This window comes from Gekko japonicus, unplaced genomic scaffold (assembly GCF_001447785.1).
Source record: "Gekko japonicus isolate JY-2015 unplaced genomic scaffold, Gekko_japonicus_V1.1 scaffold3369, whole genome shotgun sequence".
NCBI lineage: Eukaryota > Metazoa > Chordata > Lepidosauria > Squamata > Gekkonidae > Gekko > Gekko japonicus.
Window position 1 is genome coordinate 22,924 of NW_015167637.1, and position 22,319 is coordinate 45,242.

A 22,319-nucleotide genomic window follows, 5' to 3' on the forward strand; every position below is an offset into this window, starting at 1 on the left:
CCCTTCTCCTGGCAACCCCTATATCATCACCTTTCCCTGCTTCCTCCTCCTCCTCCACTTATATCAATCTCCTCTCCTCCATTTTATCTTCACCCAAATTCATGAGGTAAGTTAGGCTCAGAATATATAGCTGACCCAAGATTATCTAGTAAGCTTCCATGGCAGAGTGGGAACTGGAATCTGGGTCTTGCAGAGCCTGGCCTTAAACTCCAACTGCTACACCACTTTGGATTTTGTGGTATGGCTGCTGTTGAGCAGTAACAAGAAGCTAGGCCTGGGTGAGTCCTGCAAGTCATGTGATAGCAAGTAGCCTGGGACATTTCTCTTTAGCCGCGTACAGTGGCCTATTTGGTTTTCTTCCCGTTAGCATTATGGCTGGTATTTCAGGGCACAATACTGTGTCTGCTTAGATTTTACTTAGACTTTGACCTAGACTATACTATTTCAATCAGGAAGCGACCAGGATAGGGAACTCATGGCATTCATGCCAAACAGTGACGGTAGAGCTCTTAACATGACTGAAACATGCTCAGTGGGCTTGGACAGTTGTCCAGGGCCAGACTCTTCTCAAGACCCCACCCACTGGAAGGTTCACATCAACACATGAAACTGCCTTATACTGAATCAGACTCTTGGTCCATCATAATAACATAAGAGAAGCCAATGTTGGATCAGGCCAATGGCCCATCCAGTCCAACACTCTGTCACACAGTGGCCAAAAATACCAGGTGCCATCAGCAGGTCCAGCAGTGGGGCCAGGACACTAGAAGCCCTCCCACTGTTGTCCCCCACAAGCACCAAGAATACAGAGCATCACTTGCCCCAGAGTTCCTGTCTATACCTTGTGGCTAATAGCCACTGATGGACCTCTGCTCCATATGTTTATCCAATTCCCTCTTGAAGCCGTCCATGCTTGTAGCTGCCACCACCTCCAGTGGCAGTGAATTCCATGTGTTAATCACTCTTTGGGTGAAGAAGCGCTTCCTTTTATCCGTTCTAACCTATCAGAGTCAATATCATCTATTCAGACTGGCAGTGGCATGCCAGGGTCTCAGGCAGTGGTCTTTCCCATCACCTACTGCTAGATCTTTTCACTGGAGATACTGGGGACTGAACCTGGGACCTTCTGCATGCCAAGCAGATGCTCTCCCACTGAGCCACAGCCCCTTCATTTCTTCACCCACCTTTATCCCAGAGTCTCTGATGAGCAGAAAAGGCATATAATCACCACTGGGCGCATCTTTGCTCTTTGTTCACAGCTCCGAACCATGGAACAACTCCCTCCTGATGACCATCACCAAAAGCAGATCCTTCTCTGCCGCCTACGCTGTGTCTGCCGCCAACCATCTGAATTCCAAAAGACCAAGTCGACAAGGTGGTCAACTCTTTGGCATACTGAGGGGAATTCTTCAGCTGAGTCTACATCAGCCACTGCTTACCGATCATAACTGAATATCAAAGCACATGGTGATTCAAGTCACCACAGAACATGTTGTATTTAGAATCGTAGGGTTGGAAGGGACCTCCAGGGTCATCCAGTCCAACCCCCCTGCACAATGCCGGGATCTCACAGATACCTTCCCCACAACCCCAGTGACCCCCTGTTCCATGCCCAGAAAATGGCAAAAAACCTCCAGGATCTCCAGCCAAACTGGCCTGGAGAAAAATCACTTCCTGACCCCAATGTGGCGGTCAGCATTTGATCAACAATGGGGTGATACGGGCCCCTAGTTAACGATGGGTTTTTATCAGGGGTCCATGTTTTGGGCTGAACAAGAGTGGGAAGGCCCAACAACATTGGCTCCATTGGTCGATCACTCCTTTGTGAGCTACTAGATAAAGAGATCTATAGCATCCTTTCCCCACTGTGAATGGCAATGGAGACTCAACCTGAGCCATTCAGGTATTATGTACAGGTGGGTAGCTGTGTTGGTCTGAAGCAACAGAACAAAGTTTGAGTCCAGCGGCAAAGTTTGATTCTTGGCATAAGCTTTCAAGTGCGTGCACACTTTTTCAGATATTATTATGTACGTTATGACCAATGTTCCCTCTAAGCTGAGTTAGTGTGAGCTAGCTCAGTTTTTTAACCTCCGGCTCACACTTTTTTGTCTTAGCTCAGGAAGGATGGCTCCAGAGCACACTAATTTATGCAGTAGCCCAATCGCTTGCTCACAACTTTAATGCCAGTAGCTCACAAAGTAGAATTTTTGCTCACAAGACTCCACAGCTTAGAGGGAACATTGGTTATGACCAATCTAAATACAGGAAGTGTCTCCCCCCCCCCCTTTTTTTTTGCTTTGTTCGAATGCACTTTGGGGGCTGGCCGTCGATTTGATCCCAGCTGTAGGAGAGAGGGTGTTTGACTCTCTCACTATGATCATTAGTGTTCCACAAGTGGCTCTCCCCATGCGGTGCTTGGCCCAGTGACTCAGTCAAGGAAGTCACAGCCCTCAGTCTGCAAGAACTGAGCAAGGCTGTTAACAATAGGAAGTTTTGGAAGCCATGAGTTCACAGGGTCTGCCCCGCCATCAGTCAAAAGCAACTTGACGGCACTTAACACGCACGCACACGGTGTGCTTTCCCAGTTGCAGGGTGAATCGTCAAGCATCCCTTTCCCCCCACAGCACTGTTTCGGTCAGGGACCATGTACGTAGAGACACCTAAATGAAATCTCCTTTGGAAAGGGTCAGTTTGCATAAAGTGTGGAGGCATACTTTCAGTAGGTTGTCCCTTTGTTCTCAGGTGAACAAATGTAACCTCTTGTTTTTTCTCCTGGCAGGTATTCCACCAAATATTTCGCCTCTTACCTCCCCGAGCCATTCACCCATCCAGGGGACTCCAGCCAACAGTCCCACCAGCAAGACCTCAAACGAACAGTTCCCAGAGTCAACAGTCACTGCTGCACAGCAAGCTGACAAGTCCCACAGGCTCTTAGCTTGTACTAAGAGTGCGCCTAACCTCTCGGAACCTGTTGTGGCCACGCCTGTCGTTTGCAGCAGGTACGATGCTACGCCGCCACTTGTTGAATCTGCAGCTTCTTTCCTCTGTGGACCACATGCTTTCCACCTCCTTCTTTCTCTAGTTTTCTTAATCTTTTTTTTTCCTCCTGTGCAGCACAGTTGTATGAATTATGGTGCTTCTCGGTCAGAATTATGGCACATCTCGGTCAGAATGATGGCGCATCTTGATCAGTTAGAGTGGTTCCTCAGTGGAACAGGCTTCCTCGGGAGGTGGTGGGCTCTCCTTCTTTGGAGGTTTTCAAACAGAGGCTAGATGGCCATCTGACAGCAATGCTTCCTGACCCCAAAGTGGCGATCAGCATTTCCCTGGGCGTGTAAGAAAGGGCCACAAAAACTAAGCACTGAGGCAACCCTTCCTGCCCTCCCTCTCATGATCTGCCTAAGTTTTCAAACAGAGGTTAGATGGCCATCTGACAGCAATGCTTCCTGACCCCAAAGTGGCGATCAGCATTTCCCTGGGCGTGTAAGAAAGGGCCACAAAAACTAAGCACTGAGGCAACCCTTCCTGCCCTCCCTCTCATGATCTGCCTAAGTTCACAGAATCGGTATTGCTGTCAGATGGCCATCTTGTCGGTGTATAAGCTTCAGCACCATGATCAGGAAGATCTACCTGACAGCTGACAGCTGCACTGAACCAGATTCAGCCGGTTTAGACTTGGCAGAGGCAAGCCAAGTCACCATGAGTCAGCACTGATCTGATTGGCTGACCAATGTATACATGTGGATATGTATCTCTGTATGTTCTCTCTTGATGGTGGATGGAGTCTGGCGGAGCAGTTTGTTGGTGAGCTGTAAATATTGTAAATAAATTCTTGTATTTAGTAACCACTGGACTGTCTCAGTGTGGTTGACTATTGGAAAGCCCCTGGTGAGTGGAAAGACTGCTGGTGAGTGCAGGTGTGACTGAGGTGCTGGTTCAACTTTCCAAACGCCCTGCGCGACACATCTACCCTCTGTTTGAAAACCTCCAAATTCCTCCAGTGGAGAATGATATTTTCTGTTGGAGAAGGGCTTCCTTTGATGAGAAAAGAGGCTTTATGTGATGAAGGAAATCTTTCTGTGGTGGAGGAAAGCAGTGGAAGGGAGTCCTGGGAACCATAGCTCTTCTTTGTGTGCGCGTATCACATCTCCAGGGCCCACCTTTGCTGCTGTTGCTGCGATTTGCAGTGTTGGACTTGTGACGACCACAGCTTGTGGCCAGATTTGTTCAATCCATATGTGTTCAACGTCATCAAGGCATGATACAAACCAGTGGTTTACCGGCAGTTCTACAGGGCCCCCTGAAGTTCCTTGAAAGCATATCAGGAATTCCCCAATGCAAACATCACCCATTGAAGACAATTGTCTCTGAAGGCTGTTCTTCCCACTAATACTAACATTCCCCTGTTCACCACTCTGGGTGTGTGTTACACATTCAGTCTCTGCAGGTGACAGTAAGATCCAAGAGGCCCTGCGTGACCTGGCCGGTTCCATGTCTAACTGGAGATTTTACCCTCTGTATTGGCCTGGGTGACTCCATCTTTGTCACATGCTGGTGCTTAGTTGCCCTGAGTCTCGTGAGAGGACAGCGTTAGCTGCTGTCAGGGGGGCTTTCTCTCCCCCAAGCTTGTTAGTAGCGCTTATCTTCAACGCCTGGGTTGTTTCTTCCCTCCACTGGAAGCCAGGTGCAAGATGGCCTGGCTCTTCCAAGTGCTTGGGATAGCGTAATTAATCATTCTTTGTCTGGTAGCCAATAGCTAGGGTATAAGATGTGTGGTTTTAGTCATGCCTGTGGTCTCGAGATCTGGCTAAGTTTCGCTGTTTGTGCGCATGCCCAAGGCCAGCTGATAGAAGCTTAGTCTGCATCTTCTGTAATGTGGATGCGCTTTTAAAGATCTCCATGTTAGTAAACCTGGATCTCTTGTATCATTTCTTCGGAGCTCCTGATAACTAACGGAACTCCTGGCCAGGGCTCATGACAAGCCCGTAGCCACAGTGGGGGCATTTGGGGGCAGAGCCCCACCATGGATGAGCCCCGCCCCACCCTGGGAGGATGCCAGACCCCCCACCCCTGCTGCGCCACGCTCCTTACCTCTGCCCCTCCACGGACTCACCAGCTCTTCCAGGGAAGCTGCCCTGCCACTCCTGGACAGTTTCACTCCCCCCCAATCAGCTGTTAAACCCGACAGCTGATCAGAGGGGTGTGAAACTGACCGGAAGGGGCAGGGCAGCCCCTTAAGTGACCTAATTAGTAATCTAATTAAGTTCCCCGCTCCCCTGCCCCACCAACCGAAATTTTCTGGCTACGGGCCTGGCCCATAACACCTTGGAATCATCAGTGTTCCCTCTAAGCTGAGTTAGTGTGAGCTAGCTCACAGTTTTTTAGCCTCCGACTCGCACGTTTTCGCCTTCGCTCAGGAAGGACGGCTCCAGAGCAAACTAATTTATGCAGTAGCCAAACCGCTCGCTCACAACTTTAATGCCAGGAGCTCGCAAAGTAGAATTTTTCTCACAAGACTCCACAGCTTAGAGGGAGCATTGCTTGGAGTGAGTCCCAGAATCCCCTTCAGTACATAAAGTTACTCAACAAACACTGGCCCTGACCTTGTAAAAAGTTCCTTGAAAGTAGAAAAGTCAGAAATCGATTGAGCAATGGGTTCATAAGGACAGATGCTTCCCCGAGTTGTTTTTTTTTAAAGACCAGTCTTTTGAATCACCTCTAAACTTATTGTTATGTTTTATTTAAAAGTCTTACATGCTGTCTCTCCTAAAAGAGGCAGAAGGAAGAATCAGCTTGCGAAGCTGATGAAGGCCGTATAGTGTGTGATCAACTCCTCCATGGCAGTGCAAGAAATAGTACTGAATGGATGTAGGATGGATAGGTCTTCTAGTTGGAGCTCCACAGTCCCTTGGACCAAATTGCCATATCCCATATCCTTTTTGTGTGCCTATAACTAGAGAATTCAGTGGTGGCCGCTGTAAGTCTCGCCAGCATAGTGTAGCGACGTCTTCCGATATATTGAAATGCGGGAAGAGACTTTCCGTGAAAGCCGACTCCGTATATAGTAATGTATATTTTTCAGAAGCGGGAAAAACGAGGATGTGGGTGACTGTTCTCCCAGAACGTTGTTGTAGAATAATAGAGCAATATTTCAGGCACTTGGAATTGTTTTGCGGGGGATTACGAGGTCCTCTTGGGCAGCTCACATCTTGAAGTGATTTCTCCCAAATTGCTTGGCTGAAATGGAACGCGATGAATAGACGCTGTCAGTTCAGATCCAGATGCTTATGCAATTTTCCGGGATGATTTATGGTGTGTTCTTTTAACGCGTATAATTTGGTAGCAGTTTGGAGGTTAACTAACAGGTTAAATATGTGTAATGCACAAAACACATGTGTGGACAAACTCTAATCAGCTGTTTAGTACAAACCCTAATCAGCTGTTTAGTACCGTCAGCATCTGCTAATTAGAGCTCTTACAGAAAACTTGGGATCTGTTTCCTGTATTATAGGGAAAACACACATTTATCTATGCAGGTTTGTGTCACAGAGAGCTAATAACCCCCTGCTCTCATATAAATCTACCAGATCGTTATGATCTTCTTCGGAAGCCCTGATTCAGGTGCCCTTGCCATCTGAGACTCAATGGGTAGCAATCCAGAAAAGGACTTTCTTGGTCATAGCACCAAAATTCCAGAATTCTCTCCCCAAGAGACTCATAAGAGAACATAAGAGAAGCCATGTTGGATCAGGCCAATGGCCCATCCAGTCCAACACTCTGTGTCACACAGTGGCCAAAACCCAGGTGCCATCAGGAGGTCCACCACCAGAGCCAGAACTCCAGAAGCCCTCCCACTGTTGCCCCCTCCCAAGCACCAAGAAGACAGAGCATCACTGCCCCAGACTGAGAGTTCCATCTATAAGAACATAAGAGAAGTCATGTTGGATCAGGCCAATGGCCCATCCAGTCCAACACTCTGTGTCACACAGTGGCCAAAACACAGGCGCCATCAGGAGGTCCACCAGCGGGGCCAGAACTCCAGAAGCCCTCCCACAACACACGCAACAGCGCTTCCGTCATACTGTATTTTAAAAAATTATTTTCTCCAGCTCACTTTCTTTGAATTACCCTTTCCCCCCCCAAAGCTGGAGAAAGAGGGCAACAAAGAAAAGAGACCCCAGGGTTGCTGTTCTTAACATATTGCTTACCATGTCTTCAATGTCTGCCATGGTAAGGATGAAAATAGCAGACATGTCCCATGTGTTCCTGACCCATCGGGTCCGGTCAATCCAAGTGGAAAAGGCCACAAGCTTTTTGGGGGAAACACCTGCACGGTCTCCCTCTCTGCCAGGTCCCGCAACTGCAGGCATCTCTGGGGGTTGGGAAAGGAAGAGTTAACCACCTGGACAGAAATGGGAGACAAATGGGAAATGTCCTTGTCTTCCACCAGGAGGTGAAGAGTTTTCCGTTTTGTCCCTTACTAATTCTCATTGGCTGTGACCTGGATAGCCCAGGCTAACCTGATCTCAGAAGTTAAGCAGGGTCGGCCCTGGATAGTATTTGGGTGGGAGCAGGGGTCGTTTCGTAGAAAAAGAGCTAGGGGAACTCATTAGCACAACTCATTAGCATATGCCACACACCCTGACATCACCGGAAGTGTGTCATAAGGCCACACCCCCTGACATCACCAGAAGTGTGTCATAAGGCCACACACCCCGCCCCCAACGGTCCCGGCCGCGCAGGGGTGGGGAGAGGCAGGGAGGAAGCAACTTACCCTCCCCTCTTCTCCTGCCTCCTCCTGGCTGAATGAGGGCCGGAAGCAGGGCGGCCGGAAGCGGGGGGTGGGGCTTCGTCATGTGCCCCGCCCCCGTACCTCACTCGGGGGAACTGCGATCCCCCCCGAAATGACCTCTGGGTGGGAGACCTCCAAGGAACACCAGGGTCATGATGCGGAGGCAGGCAGTGGCAAACCTGCTCTGAATGTCTCTTGCCTTGAAAACCCGACAGGGTCGCCGTAAGTCAGTTGTAGACAGCACTTTCCACCATACAGTTCTCATTGACCCCCCCCCCATTCATGTGTTTATCCGTTCTGTTTTAATTGTTTATAAGTATTTATATGTGTTTATATATTTATATATATTTATATATTTATTTGTATATCTGTGGCTCAAGTGGTTAAGTCGCTGAACTGCAGGCTGTGGAAGGTCGGTAGTTCAGCAGTTCGAGACCCGAGTGTGCCGCATGATGGAGTGAGCTCCCGTCTCTAGTTCCAGCTCCTGCCAACCTAGCAGTTCGAAAGCAAGAAATTGCAAGTAGATAAATAGGTACCGCTTCGGTGGGAAGGTCACAGCGTTCCGTGCGCCTTGGTGTTTAGTCATGCCGGCCACGTGACCACGGAAACGTCTTCGGACAGCGCTGGCTCTTCGGCTTTGAAACAGAGATGAGCACCGTAACCCTAGAGTCGGACTCGACTGGCTTTCGAGCAAGGGAACCTTTACCTTTACCTATGTGTTTTTAATCATTTTTATTAATCTTATTTTTTTGGGGGGGGGTGTTGGCTGGTGTTCACCATCTTGGGGACCCTGTTGCAATGCTCCTTCTGAGCTGTGGAGTCTTGTGAGCAAAAATCCTACTTTGTGAGCTACTGGAATTAGAGCTGTGAGCGAGCCATTTGGCTGCTGCATAAAACAGTGTGCTCTGGAGCCATCCTTCCTGAGCGAAGACAAAAATGTATGAGCCGGAGGCTAAAAGACTGTGAGCTAGCTCACACTAACTTGGCTTAGAGGGAACACTGCTTGTGAGCAAAAATTCTACTTTGTGAGCTCTTGGCATTCAAGTTGTGAGCGAGCGATTTGGCTACTGCATAAATCAGTTTGCTCTGGAGCCATCCTTCCTGAGCTAAGCTAAAAATGTGTGATCCGGAGGCTAAAACACTGTGAGCTCTCTCACTCTAACTCCGCTTAGAGGTGACACTGCCCTGTTGGGCGAAAAGGCCTTTTTCAAATATTTAAAATAAATAAGAAGAATCTGCACCCATATTGCTCACTTCCCTGCACAATATCTTCACCCGGTGCCTGATAATCCAGCACATTCACTGTATACCCTCTCTGCAAAGTGTATGCAAAGCAGAGATGTGACGGTACATATTATCGTCGGCTTGGTTCACCTGCAGCAGGCCTGTCAGCCTCTGCCCACCCCCAAACATTCCCCAGCCGAACTCATCTTTCTGTTTCATCCTATATTTTGATTTCTTGGAACTAGAGTCATGGCAACCACCCGAAAGAACAAAAAGGTTCGGGCGGGGGGGACCCTGCCTGGTTTCGCTTCAAAAGCTCGGTGGCGAGAGGTGGTGCTTGCTTAATATGCAGCGCTCATAATTGCATCCCGGTTTTGAATTTGTTTTGTTGTTTTTTTGCTGTTTCTTTTTTATTATTATTTTCACACAGGGACTACCATCCATGGAGGTTGCACAGGATTCTGGGAAGTTGCTTGGATGTGATTAAAAAGTGGAATTTGCCACCAGGGGATGTAGCGATGGCCAGAGGAATAAACAGTGACTGATTTCCCACAAGCAGCTGCACCGCTCTCGCTCTTCCCTTTCCCCCGAATATATTTGTCAATTTCCCACTACTTGCTGCGCGGCTGCATTTTGACCCGCAGCATCCCCCGATTTCCCCCGCGTCTTCTTGATCCTTGTTTTTTGAGATTGAGAAGACGCGGGGGAAATCAGAGGATGCTGTGGGTCAAAATGCAGCCGCGCAGCAAGTAGTGGGAAATTGACAAATACAGTCGGGGGGGGGGAAGGGAAGAGCAAGGGCAGTGCAGCTGCTTGTGTGAAATCAGTCAGTGTTAACAGGGGATTAGATAGATTCACGGAGGTTATGTCTATCAGTGTCTACTCTCTTGCCTTGAAAACCCCTTGCTGGGATCGCCATAAGTGGGTTACAGGGCTCCCTCTAAGCTGTGGAGTCTTGTGAGCAAAAATTCTACTTTGTGAGCTACTGGTATTAAAATTGTGAGCGAGCCATTTGGCTACTGCATAAGTCAGTCTGTCCTGGAGCCCTCCTTCCTGAGCTAAGACAAAGATGTGTGAGCCAGAGGCTAAAAAACTGAGCTAGCTCACACTAACTCAGCTTCGAGGGAACACTCGTTACGACTTGGCAGCGCTTACACACATGCACAGAAGCCATATAGGTCACTCATATGTTATCTGTATTTTTCTCTGGGGACACCCACTTGAGGACTGGGCATTCAGGGCTGGGAAAACAGCACCAGGGAAGGTGTCAAACCCCCCTCTTCCTGTCCCGCAGCCAGTTTGGTGTAGTGGTTAAGTGCGTGGACTCTAATCTGGGAAAACTAGGTTTGATTCCCCACTCCTCCACTCGCAGCTGCTGGATGACCTTGGGCAAGCCATAGTTCTGTCAGAGGTGTTCTTGAAAGGGCAGTTCTTGAAAGAGCTCTCTCGGCCCCACCTACCTCACAGGGTGTCTGTTGTGGGGAGGGGAAGGAGTCTGTAAGCCACTCTGAGACCCTGAGTGAAGGGCAGGGTATAAATCCAATCTCCTCCTCCTCCTCCTCTTCCTCCTCCTTCTTCTCAAACTTCCTGTTCATTCAGCTCTTTAGAAAATGTGGAAGAGCTTGATTGACTTGGTCCTGTATAGTTTCACCCTGAGGCCAGGGTTAATACCTGCATATTTGCTACCGCTGTTGAACCATCCGTGGATGACTTCCATATGTGAATGGTCCCTCACAGCTATATTAACATAGGTGGACCTTCCGTGGCTCCTCCCATCATCGCAAATGCCCTGCTTCTCCGCCAAGTTGGTTTCGACATCCAGCAGCTGCCCCTCAACTGTATATGAATCAAGTGATATGCATGCATGTTGCAAATCGGCCATTAGGGAAGGTGAATAAATCGTCGCCCTAGCATTGTACAAATGGAAGCACCTTCCGTGCAAAGTGAGCAACTTGCCAGTTGATACACATCGTCTCTAATTCACATGATTTTTTTCCTGTCCTTTGATTCACGCTGCAGCTGTGGCCGGCCATATAACCAAACAGAGCCAGGAGAGGGGATTTTGGAAAGAAGAGATGGCACGACGCACTCCCTGAACAGAACAGGTAAAACGCAAGCTTTTGGTGATAAAATGGAAAAAACTGTTCCGCTTTGGTGTTCTGAAGCGCCCTTGGATTTCATTCAGTTCTGTTCAGAATTGCTTCAGTTGCAGGGAGCTGTTCCTGTGGGCAGCAGAGGAGAGGACTCGCAAGAATGGGTTTAAATTAAGGGCGGGAAGGTACTGACTGGATATGAAGAAATTTTTTTTGAAAGTCAGAGTTGTGCAGCAGTGGAATCAGCCGCCTGGGGAGGTGGTGAGCTCCCCCTCACTGGCCATCTTTAAGCAGTGGCTGCACAAACCCTTGTCAGGGATGCTCTAGGCCAGTGATAGCAAACCTTTTAGAGACCGAGTGCCCAAACTGCGACCCAAAACCCACTTATTTATCGCAAAGTGCCAACCCGGCAATTTAACCTGAACACTGAGGTTTTACTTTAGAAAAAACAACTCATACATTAACAAGATGATCCAAACAAAGTAAGGAAAGCAATCCCAAATGCTTTCATTTACTTCAAATGATTTGGCAGAGAATTCGACACTTTAATGATAGTCTGGGCCTGGCTGGGGCGATGGCATGCGTGCCCACAGAGAGGGCTCTGAGTGTCACCTCTGGCACCCGTGCCATAGGTTTGCCACCACTGGTCTAGGCTGATCCTGCATTGAGCAGGGGGTTGGACTAGATGGCCTGTGTGGCCCCTTCCAATTCCGTGATTCTGGGTATAGAGGATTTGCCCTCACCTGAATAGCCTAGACTAGCCTGATCTCATTAGGTTTTGGAAGCTAAGCAGGGTCGGCCCTGGTTGGCATTTGGATGGGAGACCTCCAAGGAACTCCGGGGTTGCCACACAGAGGCAGTCTTCTGCCTTGGAAAACTCACGGGGTCACCTTAAGTCAGCTGTGACTTGACGGCAAAAAGAAAAACAGCACAAGGCTTGCCAGAATAGAAAGGGAAAGGGGGGGGGATAAAATTTCTAAGGCTCTGCTCAGTACAGTCATTTGGAGCCTGGTGACACATCGGACCCACCATGTTAAAGCTGGTGATTCCAAAGGTTTATGCGGAGGCAGGCCGACAAAGCTGGAAGGGATCACGGAGCCTCTGAACATCTTTCTCCATCTGTTCTTGATCTAGGCTGATCTCTCATTTGCTCCACTCCTTCCACCTGAACCCACGAGGAAAGTTAGCTGCCAAAAGGAGAGAGCCGATGAGAATAGATCAACAATGGAAAGAGAGAGATGGCCAACAGCTCTATGATCCTTTCTGCCTTTCCTCTATCTTCAGTAGAGGCAGTTTGGTGTAGTGGTTAAGAGCGCGGACTTTAATCTGGGAGAACCGGGTTTGATTCTCCATGCCTCCACATGCAGCTGCTGGTGTGACCTTGGGTCAGTCACAAGTTCTCTCAGAGCTCTTCACTCAAAAGCAGTCCTTGAAAGAGCTCCCTCAGCCCCACCTACCTCACAGGGTGTCTGTTGTGGGGAGGGGAAGGGAAGGCGATTGTAAGCCACTCTGAGACTCCCAAGTGAAGGGCGGGATATAAATCCAGTCTCCTCTTCCTCCTCCTCCTCCTTTCTGAGTTCTTAACAGTTACAACTTTTTGTAAAGTGTAGCTGAGCCCTTCTGTCCTTACCAACGTTAATGTATCTGTGTTGTTAGGAATACCAGCCCGAGTGTTTTTGTAGGTAGGACAAAGGTGGTGCCCCCTGTGGGTGACCTCTATGATCTTATAGCCAGTGTCAAGGCAACATTAACTCCCTGGCAAATGTTAGCAGACTAGGAGCCAGTGGACTCTATAGCATGAAGCAAAGCCCCCACTTCCCTTTCCTCTTTAATCCCACCCTTAAACAAGGGGTTAATCTTCCCAGGGTTTCCCTGAAGCCAGAATCTAAAAGTACCTGCTTGAATGCAGGAGGCACCTGGCTTCATCTCAGGCAATCTCTACTAAAAAGAAGACCACAGCACACAAATTTGCTTGAAAACTTGGAATTACGCTGCTGGTTAGACAATAGAGAACTAGATGTGCCAGGGGGCTGGCTCGCTATAAAACAGTTTCATGTGTTCACATCTCAAGGGAAATCTTGGTTAGGCCTTAACCACAGACAATAGCACACGGCTAAGGACTTGTGCCAGGGAGGGGAGGGGCCAGAGTTCCCATTTGCCCATTTATGGCAAGAGACCTCCAGCTAATTGCAGCCCTTGTCCACCGATGCTCAACTGATTGGTGGGTGGAAACTGGGGCCGGGAGTGAGGGGGTGCACGATTGCCCTGTAGAGAAAAATGAAAAAGAAAAATAAGGCCTTGGCTACTTACCAGAGGTTCTGACCATAGAGCTCCTGGCAATTCCTAGAGCTACCCTGAAGTGGCAAGGGTAGCGCTAGGGTTCATTGTCGTGGCTTCTGTGCAGTCTCTCACAGCTGTGGAGTCTAGGACTCTATAGCTTTCCAGAAGATTTGAAGTGTTTGGAGCACTCCCCCTCCTCTCCATCTCAAGCCAGCATTTCCTGCCCAGACAGGCTTATGACAGAAGCAGAGAGAGCACTCTTCCCTCAGTTCTCTCTTCACTGCTGTGCGTGATTGTCTTGTGGAGAAAAATTAAAAAAGACAAGAAAGGCCTTGGATACTTACCAGAAGTTCTGACCATTGAGTTCCAATCAATTCCTAGAGCTACCCGGAAGTGACAAGGGTAGCTCTAGGCCACGGGTGGCCAAACTTGCTTAACGTAAGAGCCACATGGAACAAATATCAGATGTTTGAGAGCCATAAGACATAAGCAAATATGACACCCGTTTTAATTGGAGAATATGCCAATTTACTTTTTTATTAACATTAAATGAGACTACCAAAAATAAAAACAAAAGGGGTAGAAACAGATATTGATAATGATATTTCTTTGTTTGCTAATGACATTTATTTGTCTGAGAGAAAGAGAGAGAGGTGAAAAGAAAGAATGAAAGAGGTGGAAAGAAAGAGAGAAACAAAGCAAATAGATAAGTGAGGGAAGAGGAAGGAAGGAAGGGAGAAAAAGAGAAAGGTGGAAAGAAAGCAAATAAATGGGGAGGGAGGGAAAGGTAGAAAGAAAACAATGTTAACTTTTAAAGTATTCTCCAACACACACACACACACACACACACACACACACACACCGCTTGGAGAAGGGATTTATAGAGACGAATGCCTTCTCCAAGCCAGCTGGTGCGGGGAGGGGGGGACACCTTTGAGAACACATTTAAAGTTAAAGTTGCTTTCTTTCTCTGCTCCCCCCCCCCCCACCTCAAGCCTACCCAGGGAGGGGAACACTAGCTGGAGAAAGGAGGACCGGTCGGGGAGGCATGCCTCCCCTTTGCTTCCCCAGCCGCCCTGCTGGTAGCCGCGCAATATGTGTGAAAGAGCCGCATGTGGCCCCCGAGCCACAGTTTGGCCACCCCTGCTCTAGGCTTTCTGGCGTTTGCTAGGCTCCAGGACTCTTTTTGTAGCAGGTACTCATTTGCATATTAAGCAACACACCCCTAATGTACCCAATCCTCCAAGAGTTTACAGTAGCCCCTGTAAGAAGAGCTCTGTAAGCTCTTGGAGGATTGGCTACATTAGGGAGGTGTGGCCTAATATGCAAAGGCGTTCCTGCTACAAAAAGAGCCTAGCGCTACCCTTGTCACTTCCAGGTAGCTCTAGGAATCACCAGGAACCTTTTGGTCAGAACTTCCGGTAAGTAGCCGAGGACTTGTTTTCTTTTAATTTTTCTTCCGGGACACTTCCCCGACACATACACAACCCCCCCCCCCCATGGGCAGTGCCTGGCAATCCTAGGAGAGGCTGTAGCACTGGAGCCATCTTGCAGCAGCACTACCCCTCGCAGTGTTTCAGAGCCAATTTACATTGCCCCGAGGCTGTTTCTCCTCTCACGGGGACAGGAACAGCGTCACTCATAGGTGCGCGTGAACGACTCCGGAACCTACAGCGGAATAGGCCGCTGCGTAACAACAAGAAGAAGAGATTGGATTTATACCCCGCCGTTCACTTGGAGTCTCAGAGCGGCTTACAAACTCCTTTCCCTTCCCGTCCCCACAACAGACACCCTGTGAGGTGGGTGGGGCTGAGAGATCTCTGACACCAACTGCTCTTTCAGGAACAGCTGTGCCAGAGCTTGTGACTGACCCAAGGTCATCCAGCCAGGTCCAAGTGGAGGAGTGGGGAATCAAACCTGGTTCTCCCAGATTAGAGTCTGCACACTTAACCACTGCACCAAACTGGCTCTCAGAGAGGAAGCTACTCTTATTTATTTGTTATCCCCCGGACCTAGCAGCCCATCACAGACTGTTGACCTTGTGTTTCAGACGATCCGGCACAAGCCACCTCGGACTACGAAACGAACAACAGCGACAGCAGCGACATCGTGCCGAACGACGACGAAGCCGATTGCTGCAAGGAGCAGGCGCGGACGGGGCCCGTCTGTAGGCCGTATCCTCCAGACACAATCCTGTTACATCCCTTGCTGCCACCCGAGGTAGTCGTTGGTTCATGGGCTCTTTAGTGTTGCTTTGTCTCTTGTTGGTGTACTTGAGAAACAGACAAAGGGTGCAGAAGTAAATTCTCCCATTCTTCAGTAGTCCAGTGGTAAAGTGGATGTTCTGTGACCGTGATTAAAATGTGGAATTCGCTGCCCAAGAATACAGTGATGGCCACAGGAATAAACAGCTTTCAAAGGGGGTTAGATCGATCCATGAGGCTATCAGTGGCTATTTGACGGGAACTAATCCTCTGAATCCCAGGGCCAGGAAGAAACATTAGGGGAAGACCTCTATGCCCTGTTGTTGGCCGTCCAAAGAAACTGGTTGGCCACTCTGTGAGAAAGGATGCTGGACTAGATAGACCATCGGTCTGATCCTGCAAGGCTCTTCTTATTCTCTTAGGAAGGCCTCGGCTTCCATGCCCGGTTGTTGGACCTCCAGAGGAACCGATTGGCCACTGTATGAGAAAGGATGCTGGGCTAGATGGACCGCTGGTTTGATCTAGCAGGACCTCTTCTTATGTTCTTACAATAGGTAGTAGTTCTTTACACAAAAAGTGATGAGAATGTGGGTTTTGCTGCCAGGGGATGTAGTGACGGCCATAGGAATAAACCGCTTTAAAGGGGGATTGGATAGATTCATAGAAGTTAGATCTGTCGAGGGGAACCTCCACGTTCAAAGGCACTAATCCTCTGAATCCCAGGGCCAGGAGACAACATCAGCAGAAAGCCACAGTCTTTAGGCTCTGTTGTTGGCCCTCCAGAGGAACTGGTTGGCCACTGTGTGAGACAGGATGCTGGACTAGATGGACCCCTGGTCTGATCCAGCAGGGCTCTTTTACAATAGGAAATACTTCTTTACACGGAGAGTGATGAAAATGTGGGATGCAGTGATGGCCACAGAAATAAACAGCTTTAAAGGGGGATTGGATAGAATCATAGAAGATGGATCTGTCAGTGGCTACTAGCCATGGTGACTGAGGGGAACCTCCACCAATCCTCTGAGTCCCAGAGCCCTCCAGCTAACAGTCTTGCTACTGAATTCTAGAGTCATTGACATTTCCAAACAGTCTCCAGGTGCAAGTGGAGAGTTCGTACTAACCTAACTTCCAGAGGAGAGGTCCATCAGTGGCTATTAGCCACAAGGTATAGGCAGGAACTCTCAGTCTGGGGCAAAAGATGCTCTGTGTTCTTGGTGCTTGGGGAGGGGGGCCAACAGTGAGAGGGGCTTCTGACCTCCTGGCGGCACCTGGTCATTTTGGCCACTGTGTGACAGAGTGTTGGACTGGATGGGCCACTGGCCTGATCCAACATTCACTTCTCTTATGTTGTTGTAGGGATTGCTGAGGTAGGATACGTTAGATACATGCATCCTCTATCGAAAGGGAAGGGACCGTGGCTTTGCGCGCAGAACCTCCCAGGTCCAGTCCCCAGCATCTCCACTCAAAAGGATCCAGGTGGTAGGTGCCGTGAAAGACCTACCTGGAGAGCCGCTGCCAGTCTGAGTACAGAATACTGACCTTGATGGACCGAGGGTCCGATTCAGTATCAGGCAGCTTTGTGTACAAAAAAACATTAGCTATATTGCTGCTTTTTAATTTGCGATCGCCATCCGGCTCCCCTCCCGGCCCCTGGACCTCTTTGCACTTGGTGCGATCAAAGTTCACCTCGGAGCCGATGGGAATTGCAACGCAGCTGGCCATTTTTGATTGGTGCCGTTGCCCAGATACATAAATCCGAAGCGGTGCTGCCCGTAGCATCAAACACAACCAGTGAACCGTGGAAAACAAACAAAAAAACAACGACAGATTGTTGTGAATGATTGCACAACACAGTGCAGATGTGGCCTAAATTAAGCTCTTCCATCCAAATTTAGCTCCTTTACTAATAGACCCTTCGGTGGGAGGGGGTTCTAGAGTCCAAGCTGACAGCTCAGGGGAATATTCCGGCTGCCATAGCCACACCCTCTGGACCCTACAAGCTTCCACCCAGTTTGGCTTTATTTAAACAACACATTTTTTGGAAAAAAAACCTTTCCCGCAGTCTGATACTGCTTGTTCCCATTTCTGCCAGAGTGAGATCTTTAGTCTTGCTTGAGATCAAACTTTTCTTCAAGTCCCTGTCAGGATCCACAGCAAAACAACGAAGTACACGCTTCCAGGAAGGTTTTACTTTTATTGAAAAGCTATAGATGCAGTAACATGAACACTGTTAGGAATGGCGGGTTACCTATGCGCATAATAGGATATAGGGCATTCGTATGCACCCCCCCCCACGTAGTACCCAATTAGATGGGCTCCCGCACGCGGGCATTTGGCAGATAACTAACGGCTGCAGAAGCTGGGAAGGTAAGAAGCTTCTCACGGATTCTAGACACACCAACTCCTCCAGTGGCCTTGAGAGATATGCGTTACAGCTAAGATGCAATTAAGCGCATGGGAAGGAATGCACAGCAATTAGAAACATACACCACACTCTTGGCAGCATAGCTGACAGTCCCTTGTGACATTGGAATAATAACAACTTCTTGTCCTTGGTTTGTGTGGAGTTTTGCCTTCTGGTTTTGGTTTGCTTGCTTGTTTTTTTTTTCCGAAGGCTTCGTTGAAAGGGAAATGAAAACAGTTAGACCCCAATTGAAGTGAGTGGGAATATAAAGAACAAGTGGGACATCAACGGCATTTGGGGTCTAAATGACCCCAACATGGCAAACATCTCATTTGTTAAAATGTTCATTTGACATTTAGGGCAAGAAGCTGTTGACTGTCCACGATTTTTTGGGGTTTTTTTTTTGCTAAGCACAGTAATTATGCCTGTGAGACCCATGCCATTAACATTGGAAGCCACTACAGAGTCCAGGTATCTTCCCTGTATAGCAAACCCTATGTACAAAAAGTAGATATTAATATGTTCCATATTTTACATTACATTTTGGATTACATTGCATTTTCAGATGCCTCTCATGGGGGCAAAAAAAAAAAAAAAAGGACTGGCCTTCTCCGTTGTGGACTCCTGGGCAAGTTATTCTCAACAACACTCTCTTTGGCAGTGATATGTTTATTGAGTTATAAACAAGGTCCAGGTCATAACAGTTCCATGTCAGTTCTGAAGGTTTTGGCAGGTACAATCATAGATATAGGTAATTCAAATGTAACCCCTCCTAAGGCCCACTCACATGGCACATCCACCCCACCTAGCCGCAGGGGCTCTACCCCCCTTCCACCTGGGAAATATACGATACCATGATGTACAAAAGCAAGCTGGCACCAAACGTTTTCAAGGACTTTCCTCTGAGAGAGAGGAAGGCTTCTTCAGAAGTTTTACGCCTCTAAGATGGTGCAGCCGCACACTCCACACTCACTCCCCCCCACACCATGGGATTCCCCTCCCCCCAGCAGTCATGGCCAACAGAACAAGGCGATGTTTGACACCCATCTCGTGGAACGACCTTTTTGAGGAGGTCAGGAAGGCTCCCCCATTCTCCTGGCTTTCCACAAACTCTGCACGACTGAACCATTCAAGAGGGCTTTTCTGTGCAGGCAGTAGGGTAGTGCTGTACTAAATATTTCACAAAGTTACTTGGATAAATTATTAGGACCGTGGTTTATACTACTCTTTACAGCTTGCTGTAGGTTGGATCATATTATGTAATTTTGGATCGTTTTACTGTGTTATGCTTTGCTTCAGTTCTGGAGGGGGGGGGTTAGACTTCTGGTTGGTTTTGCAACCCAAACCCTGTTTCTTTGTCTATCGAATGTCCCGTCTCGTTAATTGTATTGACTCACTCTGTGTCATCCACCTCGAGTCCTTGTGAGAAAGGTGGACTATATAAATACAGTAAATCAATCAATTTATCGATCTTTTCGGCCTAGATATTAGTTTAGCATTTTTCAGTAACATGCCGAAGCATCGTTTCTCTGTCCATTTATGTCAACAATTTGGCCCGCCAGTGGTCACCCCATTCCTTTGGTTTGGGCTACACCGCTGTGTGTGAGCACAAGAGCAGATAACAAGAGAGCATGAAGAGATGAGGCAGCCCAGAGACTGGTAGTGTACAGGGAGGCTCTCTAAGCAGTGACCAACTGTAATGAGACAGCAGATTGGGGAGATTTCTATGAGTCAGCAGCAATGTTCCCTCTAAGCTTTGGAGTCTTGTGAGCGAAAATTCTACTTTGTGAGCTACCAGCATTAAAGTTGTGAGCAAGCGATTTGGCTACTGCATAAATTAGTTTGCTCTGGAGCCCTCCTTCCTAAGCTAAGACAAAAATGTGTGAGCTAGAGGCTAAAAAACTATGAGCCAGCTCACACTAACTCAGCTTAGAGGGAACACTGGTCAGCAATATCTGATAGGCCATTTGGTGACTCTCCAGGTTCGGAGATACTTGAGTTGTTGTATAACACGGGCTCAGAGCCGGCTCTGCAGTACGGCCAGGTAAGGCAATGGCCTCGGGCATCACATTTGGGGGGGGGGCACAGCCTCCACCAACCACCCCGGTGTCTCTTCCCCTTTGCCATTATTGTTGCTTCCACCCACAATCATTCACTGGAGTAGCAAACATCCCTTCTCTCCTTCCTTGCAGCAGGCATTTTTACGCACAGTGTGGCAAGCGGCATGTGCCCAGTAAGGCCTGCCAAGCTCTTGAGAGATGAGTGGTCAAGGAACCCTTTCGGGCATGCACACCTTGCTGTGTTTTGCTTAAAGGTGCTCAGTAAGGTGTGTGTGGCGGGATCAGGAAGCAGGTTTGGGTGAACCGCCACTGGGTGGTCTTGTGGTTCAGAATCTGGAGCCACTAGCTGACATAGGGGCGGGAAGGCAGCATGGGATAGCTGGATCTCGTCAGATCTCGGCTAAGCAGAACTGGCTGGCCCATAGCCAGAATGTTGTGGCTTGCGGGGCAAATTTTTTTCTGCTGGGGCTGAAGTTCTCGGTGCAGAAAGAAAAGCCATTTGGCCAATAGAAAGCTGTTACCAGGATAGAGCTCTAAATTGCAAGCTGTCAACCACTTCAGATGACAGTTCTCAGCTGCTGCAAGTTAATCACTTCTGCCAGCCTAAGCAACAATTCTGAGAACAAGCCGGCAGGTGGGGGAGATGACTTCTATAGTCAAGAAAGCTAACACTGAGGCAGAAAAACTCTCTTCAAGGAGACCAGTTTCTTGACACAGAGTTAGAAGGGATCCTAGAGGTCACCTAATCCAACCCCCTTGCTCTGTGCAGGAATTAGTCAGCCACAGCACCCCACTCTGCTCAGAGGAGTGCACACCTTTAAAAATGTTGGGAAAAAGTATTTACAGGAGAAATTCTTGTGGGCCTGTGCCTTTAAGACGGGGGTGGAGCACCTAAAAGCCCCACTGTAGCTATGGGCCTGAGAGTTGGTATTTGGAAGGGAGACCTCCAAGGAAGATTCTGCAGAAGAAGACAATGGCAAACCACGTCTGCTTCTCACTTTCCTTGAAAGCCTCTTGTTGGGTTTGTCATAAATCAACTGTGACTTGATGGCATTTTACACAGAGAGAGAGAGAGCTGATGCAGAGATTAAGACATATTGTTAAATTTGAAAGATTAATGATGGAACTCACACCATTCCTCTCTGCCTCAACTCCTCCCCTCCCTCCCTCCCTCCCTCCCTCCAGTTGGGGGGGGGTAGGGACAGGGGAGAGGAAGCTGAGCCTCCACCCCCACAACTGCTTATGTGACACATCTGAGTGGCAGGGCTGGAGGCTGAGTGGCGTTGCCCAGGGCTGTTGCTTGCCACGGCTGATCGGACCCTGGCCAGGCCCAGCCCTGAACCTCTTTTGGTGCCCCTACTGATGCCTGAAGCCAGGGGTCCCCAAGCTTTTTGAGCCTGCTGGCATATTTAGAATTCCGGCATAGTGTGGTGGGCGCAGCAACAAAATGGCCACCACGGGAGGCGGAGACAGCCGCAAAACAATTGGAGCCAATGGGGCGCTTTTACCCAAGATGTGTAGTAACCGAAAATCTTGGCTTGGATTTGCAGCAGCACCATATCTCTCTAGTATCACGTACGAAGAATACAGATGGACCTTTTCTAGAGCGCTTTTTTTTTAATGTTTAAAACATAGATTTTATTCATTTTTATAAACAGCAAAGATTTACAAGGTAAGCATGAGCATAGTCAGCTCTCAATGGTTTCATACATTTCGTACAGTTTGTCGGTATTATACAGTTTGAAAATTACCGTAGATGCAGAGTGTTTCTTACATCAGGTACTGTTTCTTTGGTAGATAGATGTACTAGTATGGGGTGCCATATACATACAATATCATTCTGACCACCTCTAGATAGATTTTGTTTCAGGGTATCTGAGATTTTCTCCATTATATAAAGATTCCATAGCTTTTTGTACCAGAGGTTTACATTTAGCCTACTCGTGGATTTCCATGTGGCTGCTAATGTGGTTTTGGCTGCAAATAGTAGAGAGATTCTTTTCCTTTGTGTATTAGATAGAGCATTTTCCTCTCTGAGATTTAAAAGCAGAGCTTCCGGGGATTTGTCTATCTTGATTTTGGTTATGATCGTTATTTCTTCTATTATTTTATCCCAGAAGGATGCTACCTCCAGGCAATCGTACCAGCAGTGTATGTAACTGCCTATTTCCTTACACCCCCTCCAGCAAAGTGGGCTTGAATTATTTGCAATGTATGATATTTGTTTTTGTTTTTTGTAAAGATTTTATTAGCTCCCCTAAA

General features: G+C 48.3%; 1 protein-coding gene across 1 annotated transcript in view; it reads left to right on the forward strand.

Moving 5' to 3' along the window:
- The window catches only part of PDE3A (phosphodiesterase 3A), a 72,866-nt gene that overhangs the window by 14,720 nt on the left and 35,827 nt on the right, over nt 1–22,319 (forward strand). Inside the window, exons 4-7 of the mRNA XM_015414068.1 lie at nt 1,260–1,375; nt 2,780–2,999; nt 11,036–11,121; nt 15,440–15,609. Of these exons, the coding sequence (XP_015269554.1) occupies nt 1,260–1,375; nt 2,780–2,999; nt 11,036–11,121; nt 15,440–15,609 (592 nt within the window). The remainder of the gene's footprint in view (nt 1–1,259; nt 1,376–2,779; nt 3,000–11,035; nt 11,122–15,439; nt 15,610–22,319) is intronic.